Below are 15,857 nucleotides of genomic sequence, written 5' to 3'. Positions count from 1 at the left end.
TTAAGTTACCAATGTTCCTTCATTTATGCCTGAAAAGTCAAATTGGGCGAAAATCTGCATGTACAACTCTTAAGGGTATGTGGAAGCAATTTTAATTTTTGAGAAAACACAAAATATTTGTGTTTATATATGACAGGATATCTTATAAGACAACATAGGAATCATCATTTCAGTTATTTCTATACTTTTGAGATGTATATTTCTATACTTCTGCAGTTAAATAAAGTACAACTCTATTTTATTCCTTCCTATTAAAGAACTACATGGAACTGATTTCAAGAGAAAAATGTGGTCTGAGGGGAGGCCTGTGCCTACTGCTGCCACCAGGTACTCCTGTAGTCTTTTGAGAGACCAGGAAAGAAATCATAAGACTTCATACCTAATCAACCTAGGACCATGTGGAATTTATCAACTTTTTTTTTTTTTTTTTAAATTTGCGGTACGCAGGCCCCTCACTGTTGTGGCCTCTCCCGTTGCGGAGCACAGGCTCCGGACGCACAGGCTCAGTGGCCATGGCTCACGGGCCCAGCCGCTCCACGGCATGTGGGATCTTCCTGGACCGGGGCAGGAACCCGTGTCCGCTGCATCGGCAGGTGGACTCTCAACCACTGCGCCACCAGGGAAGCCCAAGTATAACTTTTTTTAGTGCTTTTAGATACTATTTCTAACAAGGAATGCTCCACTCGTGTACAACCCAAATTTCAACATACAACTGTGCTATTTCCAAAAGCTTATTAATGCACACTTACCTTGTTTGCTAAATCCTGCAGTAAGTGTAGCATATACTGGTCTATGAAATACATATTGTTAACAGGGATAGAATCTGTTTCTGGGTTGAAACCAGCCACATTTCCCAAAAGAAAGCGGAGTGTATTCCTAAGCTATAAATATTGAGGAAAAAAATATACAGTCAAACAATATATGAGTCCTTCAATTATTACTGAAAAATTATTTTCTTTATAATTTTTATCCAACTCATGTTACTTTCTTAATGGGATACTTTGTTATATCATTCCTATAATAAGACTACAAATGCAGAAAAACTCTCATTTCAAAAGCTCAGTTGCAGAAACAACCACTGTACTTTACACATAAAAACTGAATTTTCATTATATTTCTTTAAAATCTAAGGGCAAATCGCCTTTCAGTGGCCTAAGTTTGTTCATCTGTGTCGCTAAGAATGTTGTGTAGGTAAAAATAAATGGAATAAATGTGCACAGTCATTGAGCACATAAAAAGTATACAAAATTAGTATAATTTCATATTATATTAAAATATAAAAAGACAGTGTATAAAATTATCAGCATTACTACTACTGTTTTTAAACAAATAAATTAGCACAGGATATTTTTAAAAGCTCCATAACTTGTGGAGAACTCATTTTCATTCAGTTGTGAAGTGCCAACAAAAATGTGCCTCATTTTTTTTTAACAATGACTCAGTAAACTTTTCATTCGGGAATAGTACATAATAGAAAGAGTAGTGACTCTGACCTTGCTAATATCATCTCTGGCAGCATTCAGTACAGATGGACTAATTATCACTTCAGTGAAGACATTGGACTCAGCGACCCACCAGCGAAGGACATCAGCACCATAGGGAGGCTCTTTGCTTTGATCCTTTTCATTGAGGGAAAAAAACATATAAACATATAAATGGCTTTCGATTACAATTTGGTGAACAGAGGCTTTAGGTAACACTCCTATTTAGAAATGTTTGAGCAAAATGTAAGCATAAAATATAACCGTACTGTAACAAAATAAGGGCTAATGATCTCAGAGATCAGGCTGAATCTAAAACAACAACAAAACTGGAAAAAGGGAGAGTTCGGCCTGCAATCTTGTTCAATGGTTTCCTGTCATGTCTGTAAACAGCCACTACAGCAGGTGGACAGAGTACTGGCCCAGATGCGTCTGTGATGGGGGAGCGGGCCGGGGGAGGGGAAGGATTGCTTTTCCCTCGCAATATTCCCAAGCTACTCCGACAAAGAGAGTTGATTACTGGACACTAGGAGGGCAGTAAAAAGCCAAGGGAGTAAAATAAGAGAAGGGATTTCTTTTCTGAAAGCAACTCCAAAATAAACCAAAGTATCAGCAACCCCAGACTGATGTTCATTAATGACTTGCTTTAAAGTGTATCATTTCCAAGAATATAATAATAAAACATTAATTCATTCATTCATTTATTTATTCATGGCTGCATGGCTTGCGGGATCTCAGTTCCTTGACCAGGGATCGAACCTGGGCCCCCACAGGGAAAGCGCCAAGTCCTAACCACGGGGCCTCCAGGGAATTCCCTGAAACATGCATTTAGAAGATGTGATCTAATTTTTTTCCTATACTGTTTCTGTTTAACTGTAAAACTACAGTTTATAAAGTTTTAAAGTTCAGACAATTAAAAGAGGGATAGCATGGCTCAGGACCTAACTGGAGATTCAGACCTGAAATGAGTCAAAAGGGCCACAATCCCAACCCTGCCCTTTTTCAAAACAAAAGAAAAAAATCACATATCATTTGAGAGTCTAGATTTAAAACATGGTAAAGCATTTGCTATTAGTATAAAAGATAGTTTTGTGAGGTTTTTGTTTTTTTTTTTTTACATTGAAGTAACTATATTAAGGGTTCTGGCTGCCAACTTAGCCTTAAAAATAAAATGAATTTTTAGGGAACCACCTACTTGTCCTCCATTAATGACAACATCAGGATCAATGACATTCCCGAGAGACTTGGACATCTTTTCTCCCTTTTCTCCAAGGGTAAATCCATGAACAACCACTGTCCTAAGAAGACAAATTAGCTATTATAATAATGAACACAATGATGATGGTCTTTTTGAAGATGACTCACAGCTTAAAAAGAGTAACTTAGTTTGACATAAAAATCTTTTTTCTTGACAAATTATGTATGAAAACTTTTCTTCAAAGTCTGATTCTCAGCTACTTGTTTATCCTGATAAATAGTAAGCTCTCTTATACACAAAATTTTTATGTTTACATTCACTAAACAATTATCTCCTGAGCATCTATTATGTACTGATTTTGATCATTAAAACTAACCAGGAAAAAGTATGTCTTAAAAAAAAATTATCTTCAAAAGGACAATTTGAGAGAAATATATATCTGCTGTTCTATCAACTTTTAAAAGCATGTTATACAAGAGACATAAAACATGCAAACTGTGAGATGGGTTTTCACTTTAAGATAGCAAAAATCTTAAGCTATTAAAGAATCTTTCTGATTAGAACCTCCATTCACATATTTGAATAAGGAAAAGCTATTCTCTGTAACTAAATAAGAATCCCTAATTTAATAAAATTCACTAAAGAAATCTTTCCATCCATTAGCCACTTGTGGAAATTACAAATGTAAGGGTATCTGACTGAGGCTGTCCTCAGTCAAGCTAGAATATCCTTCTCCACATCCATCGTGTGGGTTTCTCCACTACTCTAGTCAATGCCGGTTTTACCTCTTCTAGGAATTATGACCTGTATTGAAGTGACAAGGCTTCTTTGTACTGCTGGCTCCATTTTTGTCTCCTTTTTTTTTTTTTTTTTTTTTTTACTTCAAACCTATTTCTCTCCTGAGACTGCAGACTATAAGCTAATTAATTAAGGGCAGTGTTTTATCACATACATATTATTCAGTACAGTGCTTCACACACTGGCGAATATTCAGTAGAAATACTCAACCGTGTGCTGACTTGTTTAGCTCAGGTGTAATACTTACTTAAAAGGTGATTTATTTCTTGCTGCCACACTTGTTAATAAGGAAGACTGAAACCAACCCCCAAGCTGGTCTTTTCCTTCCATGTACAAATCTGCTCTTTGGTCAGTACCTCAAAAATAAATATGAAAAAACAAATTTAAGTTAATTAAATAGGAAAATGGAAATGAATATTTATCAAGGTATTAAAATATTAAAAGTAATCATGTTACTTATTGCTTGCGTCATGCTATACCCAATGGCTAGGTTGCATTCACTTGGGCTGTTACCCTCACTGCCAATTTATTAATCAAGATGAAGAAAATAAACCTTGGAGTATGATCTCCTAAACCACAGATAACTAAAATATTATCTAAATTAGGGACTGATTCATATTAACTACCAATATCAATATTTCCAGTTAAATCTTTTATGAAAATAAACTATTTTTATTAATTCAACAATTATTTGCTAAGTATCCAATAACTTTATATGTTGTCATTTAATTCTCATAGTAACTCTAGAAAGATATTATTATTATCCCCATTTTACTGATGAGGAAAGTGAGACACTGAGAGATTTTATAACTTGCCCAAGGTTATGCAGACAGTAAGCAGTAGACAAAGAGTCTAAATGTAGACCATCTGGCCACGGAGCATATGCACTTAACCAAGATATTAAACAAATTAGGAAAAAATGTCTTATAAAGGGCAAGTTATTAACTTCTAATTTGACAACGACCCAGTCAAAAGATGGGCAAAGCATAAAAAAGCCCTATGAGCCAGGGGTTGAGGCACGAGGTTGGTGGCGGGGCAGGGGAGGAATGAGCAGGCAGAGTGCAGAGGATTTTTAGGGCAGTGAAAATACTCCAAATGATACTATGATGATGGATACATGTCATTATACATTTGTCCAAACAGTAAACCCTAATGTAGACTATCTACTTTGGATGATAATGATGTGTCAAGGTAGGTCCATCCATTGTAACAAATGTACCACTCTGGTGGGGGACCTTGATAACAGTGAAGACTGCCTGTGTGAGGGCAGAGGGTACAGGGAAATCTCCGCACCTTCCTCTTCATTTTGCTGTGAACCTGAAACTGCTCTTAAAAAATTAAGTCTTGTGAACCTGAAACTGCTCTTAAAAAATTAAGTCTTTAAGAAAAAACATGGCAAAAGAAAAAAAAAATGCCGTACAAATAATTTAGCCTCAAATTCGTTAGAACATATATGTACCCAAGCTTGAGAGCTACTTCAGCATTCAACAAATAACAACAGTTGATTCAAGAGTTAAAAATCCAAAATACGGGACCATTTGGCAAACATCATAAGTAATGATCATTTCAGTCAAAAATCATCAAGGACGCTTAAATACTAGGTGAAAATCTGGTGAGAAAACAGGATATTTCCACAGTCTTAAAGTATCTCTCTACAAGATACAGTTGACCCTTGAACAACACTGGTTCGAAATGTGAGTGCCCACTTACACCCGGAATTTTTTAACTAAATACGTGCTATAGTGCTACATGATCTGCCGCTGGCTGAATCCATGGATGTGGAACCACAAACATGAAGGGCCAACTATGAAGTTAGACTTGGACTGCAGGGAGGGTTGGTGCCCCTACCAACGTTGTTCAAGGGTCAACTGTACGTATAATAACAATTACGATGGGGAGATGGGGGTGGGGGAGGAGTAACCCTGCAAGAGAAAATGGGCAGGCACCACCTTAAGCAAGTGATCAAAGTTAAACATCACCAGCAAAGACATCATGTGACTTCTGACATGATGCACTGAAAAGGACACAGTATCACTTCTGTGATATTTCTGCCGAAAATGCACAATCTAAATCCAACCATGAGAACACGTCAAAGAAACCCAAACCGAGGTACTATCTTCTACAAAATAAACCACCTGTACCTTCATGAATGTCAAGTTTATGAAAGACAAGGACAAAATGAGGAGACTAAAGAGATAACTAAATGTCACATGAGATCCTAGATTGGGTCTAGACCACTTTTTATTTATTTTTTTCTTTTCCCATATAGGACATTACTGGGTGAAATTGGAGTAAGATCTATAGATAGGTAACAGTATGGAATCAGTGCTAATTTCCTGATTTTGATGTTCATATTGGTTATACAAGAGACTGTCCATGTTTTTAGGAAACACACTGAAATATTTTGGGATAAAAGAGCATCAAGTCTGCAACTTACCTTTAAATTGTACAGAATAAAGTTTGTTTATATACCCATATAGAAAAAATATATATAAAGCAAATGTGGCCAGATGTTGACTATGGAAAATCTAGGTGAAGGTATGTACTTCTTTATACTATTCTGTGACTTTTCAGAATAAAAATGGTTTTCAAAAACAGGAGCATGAGGTCTTTGGGGAAGATTACTTCCATATTTTAAACCTAAACTCAGAACTCTAAGAAACCCCCACAATCCCTTTTTATTTGTAAAATGATGGTGATTTGCTCTTATGTCCTAACATTGAAGATTCAGTGTTGTAATCCTTATGTGACAAAGAGTATCTGGGTGAAGGTGGGAGACAAAACTGAAATAATGTAATCAAACATTAAATTAGTTAAATTCAACTAACATTATCAAGCACCTAGCAGGCACTGTGCTATCTGCCCTCTTGGAGATGATAGCCAATAGGGTAGATTTTCTGTTAAACAAGAAATAACTATGTTGTTATCAGGGTGAAAACACAGGTTAGCCTAGTCTATGTAGTTAGGAAAGCCTAGGATAATATAAAATGATAAATGCCTATGCCATGAGAACAAAAATTTTATCCTCAACATCTAGAATGTTACATCTATATCCTACTTTCCTTCTTCCTCTACCGATCTGTAACCATTTAAACTTTTACAATACCAGTACTTAAACCCCATCCCACCCAAAATGTTAACTTCCTACTGGAGACCACATTTTGGATGTAGCAATAATTAATGAGAAGATTAATAACAGAATACTAGGGGAAATCCTTCTCTGAAATAAGTGGAAAATGAAATAGCAGGAAGTATTCCCAAGAAATTTTCATTTCTTCAGAAAATACCTACTTCTGGCCTAATGAAATGACAGTCCATAATCATGAAATCCAACTAACGTTCTGTCATCTTGGAGAAATAAATCATAGCTTCCAAGCCTTGATTAACACACCTAAAAAAACAAAGGGTTTAAATAATCTCTAAAATCTTTGCCAGCTCTAAAATTTTTAGTTTTAAGAAAGCTGGCTGTTGCCTAAGGACTTACACTATGCCGAATAAAAGCAATTTGAAGACTGCACAGTGGCTAGATTCAGACTGCCTGGGTCCAAATCCTGTTTGTGGTGCTTACTACCCATGGGGCCTTAGCATAACCTTTCCATGCTTCCATTTCTTCCTCACTGAAATAAGGATAACACCAAAATCTACTTACAAGGTTGTTTTAGAGATTAAACACGTAATATAACATGCTTAGGACATAGTAAATACTCAGTAAATGTTAATTATTATTAAGATACATCATAAAGAGCACTTGATAGTTGCTGATGGTATATTTTTTCAAACAGTTTTATATGAAGGAATACTTGCAAAAATGTGATTAGGTATACTAAATTACTTTTAAAATACATGGTCTCTGATTCTGTCCTAGAAACACATGTTGTACCTAATAAAATCAGGCCATTAATAATAGCACAACAAAACAACTAATTCATATTAAGGGTAAAGTCTTGGTGTCTTTCTCATTTCTCATATATGTTGAATTACTGGAATTGGGTAAGGAGCAAAATATCATTCTGGAAAAGGAAGTGTAACCCTAGAAAATTTCTGCAAACAAGAGCCTGCCACGATGGTGTATGAAACCAGAAGAAAAAGATGGAGGTGGGGAAGTTTTGGAGTAGCAAAGCACTGAGTAAGAAATGAAAAGATAAAGTTTATAGGAACTTTCAAAATGAAGATGAGAAGTTTAGTCTTGGATGGTAAGTAATACGAACCACAGTCAAACTCAAGTGCTGGTATACTGTAGAATCATTTAACAACCTCATATAATTAATTACTGGGACTATTTTCTGTTCTATTAAGTTTATTTTTAGTAATGCTTAATATTTTTCTCACAACAAAAAGCACATTCTCACTTTAAGAAACTTGTAAAACAGTAAAGTTCAAGAAAATAAAATCACATATATTCCCGATACCCGGAGATAATCACTTTATTTCAGCATATTTCCTTCCACTATTTTGTCTATGCATACCAATATTTACATGAGTAAATATCCTACATCTTTGTATTCTGCACTTTTAAAAATTTAACACGCCCTTAAATAATACTTTCCCATGACCATTTAATGTTCAAAAAATGTTCAAAAACATGACTTAATGGAGGCATATCATTCTATCATATGAATGTATGCCATATCACTTCAGCCATTTTTCTACAGATGGACATTGGGTTGTTGGTCAATGTCATTTACTATTTGAAATAATACTGTAATGAATATCTTCACACATAATTTTTCATCCAGATCTGATTACTTCTATACTACAGAACAGATTCCTGTAAGTGGAATCCCTCAGTCCAAAGACAGAAAACTACTTCAAAGCTTTTGACGCATAATGTGAAAACCCCTTCTGGTAGGGCTGTGCCAATTTACACTTCCACTAGCAGTGTACAAGAGGGAGAAACGGTACCGCTTTTTTTCTGCCTATTTTTTATCCTTTTTCCTTCCTGCATAGATTTTTTTGTAATTTTATTATTATTATCATTATTTTTTAATATTTTCTTGGCAGCATGTGGATCTTAGTTCCCCAACCAGGGATCAAATCTGTGCCCCTTGCACTGGAAGTGTGGAGTCTTAACCGCTGGACCGCCGGGGAAGCCCCTGCATAGATCTTTTAGTGAAAGAAAAATTTAGAACCTTCTTATGGAGGCATAGTATGTTTGGTGTCTTAAAATTCCAGGAAAAGTAGCGATTAACCATGTGGTAAAAAGTTAGTATTTCTTTACAATAACTTTTGCTCTTATGAAAATTGTAGGAATTCCCTGGTGGCCTAGTAGTTAGGATTCTAGGCTTTCACTCCTGTGACCCGGGTTCAATCCCTAGTCAGGAAACTGAGATCCCACAAGTTGCCAGCGCAGCCAAAAAAAAAGTAAAGATTCAAGTTTAGAGGAAACAACTGTTCAATACCTCTAGGACTGTGATTTAGGTATGGTAAAAATTTAAAGAATAAACCAACTGCTAAAAAATTACTATCAAAGAGGAATTCGCAAAAAACTGAGTAATCTACAATTTCATTACTAAATTGGTATAATTTTGCTGAATTGATGAATTTTGAGCAAGATTATTATATTGAACTAAGAAGGCAGGTTGTAAAACCAGCACAAACATTTGGCAAAACTACTGTTTAATATACATACATTTAAAAATAATTTAAACAAAAAATAATTGCTAAAAATAATCATTAATTTTTGAAATTAAGCTATTAGTACTGTATATGTCCTTAAACAGGTAACTTTTAAAAAAACTTATTTGTAAATCTAAGTTTCTGTTTCAAAAAATGACCTCTTTTCTCTACTTCAAGTTATTTACCTGTTAAAAAGAATCAGAAATGATGTAGAATAAATATTTTAAAACACTAATTACTTCACCAGGTGAATGGATAAACTGTGGTATATCCAGACAATGAAGTATTGTTCAGCACTAAAAAGTAATGAGCTATCAAGCCATGAAAAGACATGGAGGAACCTTGAATACATATTATTAAGTAAAAGAAGCCAAAGTGAAAAGGCTACATCCTGTATGACTCCAACTATACCACATTCTGGAAAGGGCAAAATTATGGAGACAGTAAAAAGATCAGTGGCTGCCAGGGGTTAGTAGGGAACAAGGGATGAAAAGGTGGAGCAGAAGATTTGGGGGGCCATAAAACTATTCTGTTTGATACATGCCATTATACATTTGTCAAAACCCACAGAATGTACATCACCAACAGTGAACTCTAATGTAAACTATGGACCCTGGATGATAATGATTTGTCAACGTGGGGTCATCGAACGTAACAAATAGACCACCCTGGCATGGGATGCTGATAATGGGAAGGCTGTGGGGAAGGGGTTCAAGGGGTATGGATTCTACTTTTCTATTTTTAAAAAATTTTAAACATTAATTCGTTTTATTTTTTAGAATTTTTATTGGAGTATAGTTGCTTTACAATATTGTGTTAGTTTATACTGTACAGCAAAGTGAATCAGCTGTACATATATCCCCTCTTTGGATTTCCTTCTCATTTAGGTCACCAGAGAGCAATGAGTAGAGTTCCCTGTGCTATACAGTAGGTTCTCATTAGTTACCTATTTCATACATAGTATCAACAGTGTATATATGTCAATCCCAATCTCCCAATTCATCCCACCACCCCCTTTCTTTCCCCTTTGGTATCCATAAGTTGTCATCTGTGTCTCTATTTCTGCTTTGTAAATAAGATCATCTATACAAATTTTTTCAAAAAAATAAAGCTATTTATTAAAAAGTTTAAATATTAATTAGTTTTAAATCAATGCAATAATTAATATCTTTGGTTAACATTTAAGGAATGTTTTAGAAATATGGATATGACTTATTACTTATATTTAATTCACTTTAAATGCCATTCCCTTTCAGAAAGTGTTCAAGTTTCAATTTCTTAAGTTTTACTGACCTTGAACTCACTCACAGTGAAACTCACAAAGAACTCACCAGGTACTTGACCTGGTGTGAAAACAGAAGCGAAATCTTTCACTGCCATAAAATCTGTCACCAAAAAGTAAAACTAGATATGTATGCTATGTAATCACCAAATTCAACTCGTTAAACATTAGTAGATACTGATGAAGACTGGTATCTAAAATTAAGCTCAAAATCAAGCTGATTTTACTTTGCAATAATACACTCTCAAGGAAACATGCAGACATTGAATCATTTCATATTAGACTTGATACAAGCCATCTGAGAATGAAAAGTACAATAAGCCTTCCCAGGAAAGTAGATGACTGCTCATTTTGTTTTGTTTTTTAAAGGAAAATCACCTTTGCTTTATGGTTTTTTGAACTATGAATTCACCTAGTATCTGGACTCCTTCCCACCTCATTCTTTCTGCCTATCTTTTGAAATTTTTTATTATGAAAGAAGAAAAGGGAGGAAAACAGGATGAAATATAAACCAATTAATCTGTTACTGATCAATCTCATAAGATTTTTATTTTATTTTTTACTTTTTTTTGAGGAAGAGGAATATAAGATCTCAGTAAAAAAGTAGAAACTATAGTCTAAAATTGGGTTTGTGGGAATTCCCTGGTGGGGCAGTGGTTAGGACTCAGCACTTCCACTGCCGGGGGCCCGGGTTCAATCTCTCGTCGGGGAACTAAGAACCCACAAGCCGCACAGCACGGCCAAAATGAAATAAAATAAAAAAAATAGGGTTTGTGTATCTGTGAAGATAGTTTACTTATGTTCTGGCATCCTCCTATGCATGCAACACACATTTAAATGGCAAAACGATTTTCTTTCTTTGAATTAATTAGCTATATATGACATGGAAGGAAAAAATGATTTACTGATTAGGTGCATTTTTACCACTAATTTCGTTTGATAAACTATTTCTGTCACTGTCAAATATTTGGTTAAGAACAAACTTGAAATAGTACAACTAAACTCTATCTGTACCACCAACAGCAGCACAGATAGGTTTTAATGACAATTTTCACACAGTTTAACAGTCAATGGCTCCACGTATAATTTGCACGTGCTGCACTTGGTAACATAAAACCACTTTAGAAATTAAAAAGCAACAATGCCAGTAGCAGCAATTCTCACCAAGGCTGAAGCAGCTAATGAACTTCGAAATATACTTTATAAGCACTATTTCACATATGGCATATTTATTCTATTTTGAAATTCAGGATGCTGCCCCAAATGTGGTAGGAGGTAACTCTTTTTCCTGTTTATAACATAACACTATTTAACCCACCTACCTACCTTCTGTAGTGTTATCTGCCGACATTTTCAATATAATTTAGGAAAACAAAGTACCTAAACTGGCAATATTTTCTCTTGAGTATGGTGGGAGAAACGTATGAAATAATAATTCTGAAAATTACTGCATACAATATTATAAAAATTATATTAGATCATTATGAATTTTTATGTACAGTTTAGCTATAATACAGAGTAAGCATGAATTTCTGTGTATTTTGCTTTTCAAATTTCCTATGCTGAAAGAAAGGCCCAATTAGAGCATTCCTAGCATTTACCTGCTAGGAATCACATTGCTGTCCTCTCAGTAATGAGGCCTACTACCAGAAGTATACCCCAGGTAAAACTTGACCACGATCCCTCTTCATCCCTTTAACAATGGTCAGCTGAACAGGCAAGCTGTTTTCCCACATTCCTTTGCTCCAGAAAGCAAACAGGATCTCCTGGGTAAAAGCCAGCACTCAGCAGCAATGTGAGGACCTGTCTGATGCAGCGCTGCTTCCCTGGCACCTCATCCCGGTCTTTAACCTCACAGTGGGGACAAGCTCTATTTCATTGCACTTCTAGCTTCTCACTTAGTATCCTTGAAGGTATCTTCTCACATCTAAACACGTCCTCTGTGTGCCTGCTACTACTCCCTTCTAATTCCTGCCCAATCTCGCCTCCCTTTTTATCCACGGAGTCAAAAGCTTCCCCTAACTGTGAGGAAGTAGAAATTAGTCAGCTGTCTGCATAGACAGGGGTAAAGCTGTGAGAAGGTAACAGAGTACAGACGAATGAGAACCAGAAAGCAGGGTACCCGACTTCTAGCCTGACACTAAGCTATGTAACCATCACCTAATTGGACCCTAATCCAATCTCATCTCCTCTTCTGAAAAATGATTGGGTCAGGCTATTTCAGTGATTTCCAAACTTTGTTTTACAGAACTGAGGGCCTTGGGGTCAAGGAGAACGAGCTGACCGAGAGGAGGAAGAAAATTCCCATTTTTACTAATCTTATATATTGTGGTTCTATATAAAAATTTCAAATGGAAAAAGAAAAGTTTAGAAAGCATTGGATTAAATGATTTTTAATCATTTTTTTAAAATGATTAAAAGATCCAATAGCTCTTCCAGATCTAAAATTATATTATATTATAGCCGATGTACTTCCAAATAAAGCATAAAAAAAAAGAGTTCTTGATTATAGATTTCTTCTGATAGCATTTATTTATTTTCAAAACTGCTTGATTGGTATTTAATCTACTATTTTAAATTACCTGGAAGAACATAAGACCATGAAGTTCCACTGTCAAACCAGATGTCCAAAATATCCTGACCTGGCACATACTCCAAAGCATCAGGACCACCAACCTAGTAAGATAATGTAAAAACATTTTAATTACACAGCCATGACAACATTTACAATTAATACCCAAAAAGGTCTTAAGAAAATGAAATACAACCATTAAATTCACATTTTAAAATGAAATTTCAGACATTTTTAAGTATTCTGCAATTACGTACAGCTGCTTCATTTACATGTAAAAGTGATTGTGGCCACTTAATTATACATTTACTAATGGAAATACAAACTTTTTATTTCTTGATAATCTTCCAATTTGGATTCTTCAACATGTGATGCCATCAGTTAACTCGAATTCATGTCCTACAAAGTCCTGATATACCAATGTTAGGCACTGTTCCCTCAAAGTCACAAGTGCCTCTCTCTGCTCAGCCAACAAAGCAGTTAAAATCAATCTTGGCCCTCAGTGAGACAGCAAATATCCCTCACACTCTACTGCTACACTATATACCCAGCTTCTCTAGCTAAATAAAAATGTCTACTCTCAAACTGCACTGGCTCCTCATTTAAGATGAATAAACTCATGCACTTGACACGATAACATAACTACTTTTTAACTCCCAGGGAATCTCGTGTTGTCATTAAATCATGCAATACATAACAAAGGCTGTTAAATACGAATAGAAATTTACCTGAGATAAGACTTCTTTTGGAAGAAGTTGCTCCGGGGGAAGAGTCCACCAGATATCACTGCCATGTTCCTCCACTAGTTTAATAATATGCTCAATAGTTTGGCTATTTTAGGGGGAACAAAGTAGAATTGTTCACTTAATTATTGTGATTAATACCTAATATTTTAAATTTAAGAAACAGTAGTACTTTTTCCCTATCTGCAGGATATTTATCCCAATATGCAGGGTATTTTTTCCTATCTTTTCCCCCAAATTTAGTGGTATTATCTTCAGTTACTTGCTTACTTAGTTCCTGCTGTCATCTTAAATTCAATAAAATAAAATAAAATTGATCATATGGAGCCCTTAAAAGAAAAACAAAAACAAAAACGACTTCTCCTGATGTCCCTATTTCAGTTACTGAGTTCCCTGTTTCTATCAATCTATTTTCTATCCAAGTACCTATATTCAAAACCTGCTAATTATCTACCTCCTCCAATTTCTGCTCAAATTAAGCCAACACATTCTGTCAGTTTCTACCTTGAAATATTACTCAAATTTATTCTTTGAGTAAATAAAAGAATATTAGTCCAACCTCACTGCGTCAATACTAGATTGATGCAATGGTCTGACTTTTCCCCTATGCTCATTCCTCTACATGACACATGAAATTTAATTTATATGACACATCTTTGAGAGAGTTGCACTCCTAAAACTGCTTTTATCACACCAATCCCCTCTCAAAGATTTGCAGTGCCCCCTCACTGCTTATAGGACTGAGTCCAAATACATCTGTATAAGAGGCAATACTGTACCAGAGCACAGATTTTGAGATCTGATATTTGATAACAGATATCCAGGTTTATATCTTGACTCGGCTACTTTTTATATATATGACCACACACAAGTACTAAAACTTCTCTAAGTCTTGGTCGTCCCTTCTGTTAAGAAGAATAGTACGATTTTTGTTCAAAAATAATTTGAGTATCTCCAATGTTTTGGACGCTGTTCTAGACACTGGAGATACAGCAGTTAACAAGGCAGATAAGAGTCCCACTGTAGTGGAACTTGCATTTTAATGATCCTAGATACTCTCCTCAGAATGACTGCAAACTAAATGAGATGATCCAGTAAAATTTAACACATGCCTAACACACAACAGAAAGCCAATAAATGCATAACAAATGAGTACTGAAATTGATCATTATCTTTGGGAAGATAAAATACACAGTTATAAATTGTCTGAAAATTAAACTCAGGGAAAATCTTATACTAAATTTTCTCACAGGAATAATATACTTTTAAGTTATTATCACAGCTTTATGGACATTACAACTTCCTCTAGTTGCTTTCCACTGAGTCACAGAATATATTGGTCAAGAACATGGACCCTGTGTGGAGAGAAGGGAACCCTCCTACATTGCTGATGGGAATGTAAACTGCTGCAGCTACTATGGAAAACAGTTTGAAGGTTCCTCAAAAAACTAAATGTAGAGTTGCTATATGATCCTGTAATCTACTACTGGGCATATATACAGAGAAAACTATAATTCGAAAAGTGACAGATGAATGGATAAAGAAGATGTGGTACACATACACAATGGAATATTACTCAGCCATAAAAAAGAACAAAATAATGCCATTTGCAGCAACATGGATGGACCTAGAGATTATCATACTAAGTGAAGTAAGTCAGACAGAGAAAGGCTAATACCACGTGATACCACTTATATGTGGAACCTCAAATATGACACAAACGAATTTACCTATGAAACAGAAACACACTCACAGAGAACAGACTTGTGGTTGCCAAAGGGGAGAGGGGGGATGGATTAGGAGTCTGGGATTAGCAGATGCAAACTATTACATACAGAATGGATAACCAACAAGGTCCTACTGTATAGCACAGGGAACTATATTCAATACCCTGTGATAAACCATAATGGAAAAGAATATGAAAAAGAATTCAGTGTGATACACTGAATCACTCTGCTGTTCAGCAGAAATTAACACAACATTGTAAATCAACTATACTTCAATAAAATAAATTAAAAAAAAAAAAAAAAAGAACATGGACTCCAGAGCCAGACAGCTTTCATTTAATTCCTGGCTCTATAACTTACTAGCTATGTGACCCTAGGCAAAGCACTCAATGTTTCCGTACCTTGGTTTGCAAAATGCATATAATAACAGTATCATTAAT

The 15,857-nt window shown here is 35.3% G+C and overlaps 1 protein-coding gene across 1 annotated transcript in view; it reads right to left on the bottom strand.

Moving 5' to 3' along the window:
• The window catches only part of IARS2 (isoleucyl-tRNA synthetase 2, mitochondrial), a 67,269-nt gene that overhangs the window by 6,570 nt on the left and 44,842 nt on the right, over positions 1-15,857 (bottom strand). Inside the window, exons 13-18 of the mRNA XM_082834686.1 lie at positions 13,676-13,778; positions 12,958-13,051; positions 3,725-3,833; positions 2,677-2,779; positions 1,494-1,619; positions 750-881 (exon numbers count right to left, since the gene is read on the bottom strand). Of these exons, the coding sequence (XP_082690812.1) occupies positions 750-881; positions 1,494-1,619; positions 2,677-2,779; positions 3,725-3,833; positions 12,958-13,051; positions 13,676-13,778 (667 nt within the window). The remainder of the gene's footprint in view (positions 1-749; positions 882-1,493; positions 1,620-2,676; positions 2,780-3,724; positions 3,834-12,957; positions 13,052-13,675; positions 13,779-15,857) is intronic.

The sequence above is a fragment of the Leucopleurus acutus genome, assembly GCF_964270905.1.
Source record: "Leucopleurus acutus genome assembly, chromosome: 2".
Taxonomy (NCBI): domain Eukaryota; kingdom Metazoa; phylum Chordata; class Mammalia; order Artiodactyla; family Delphinidae; genus Leucopleurus; species Leucopleurus acutus.
Note: the sequence above shows the minus strand (reverse complement) of the source record. Positions and strands in the feature narration are given on the sequence as shown.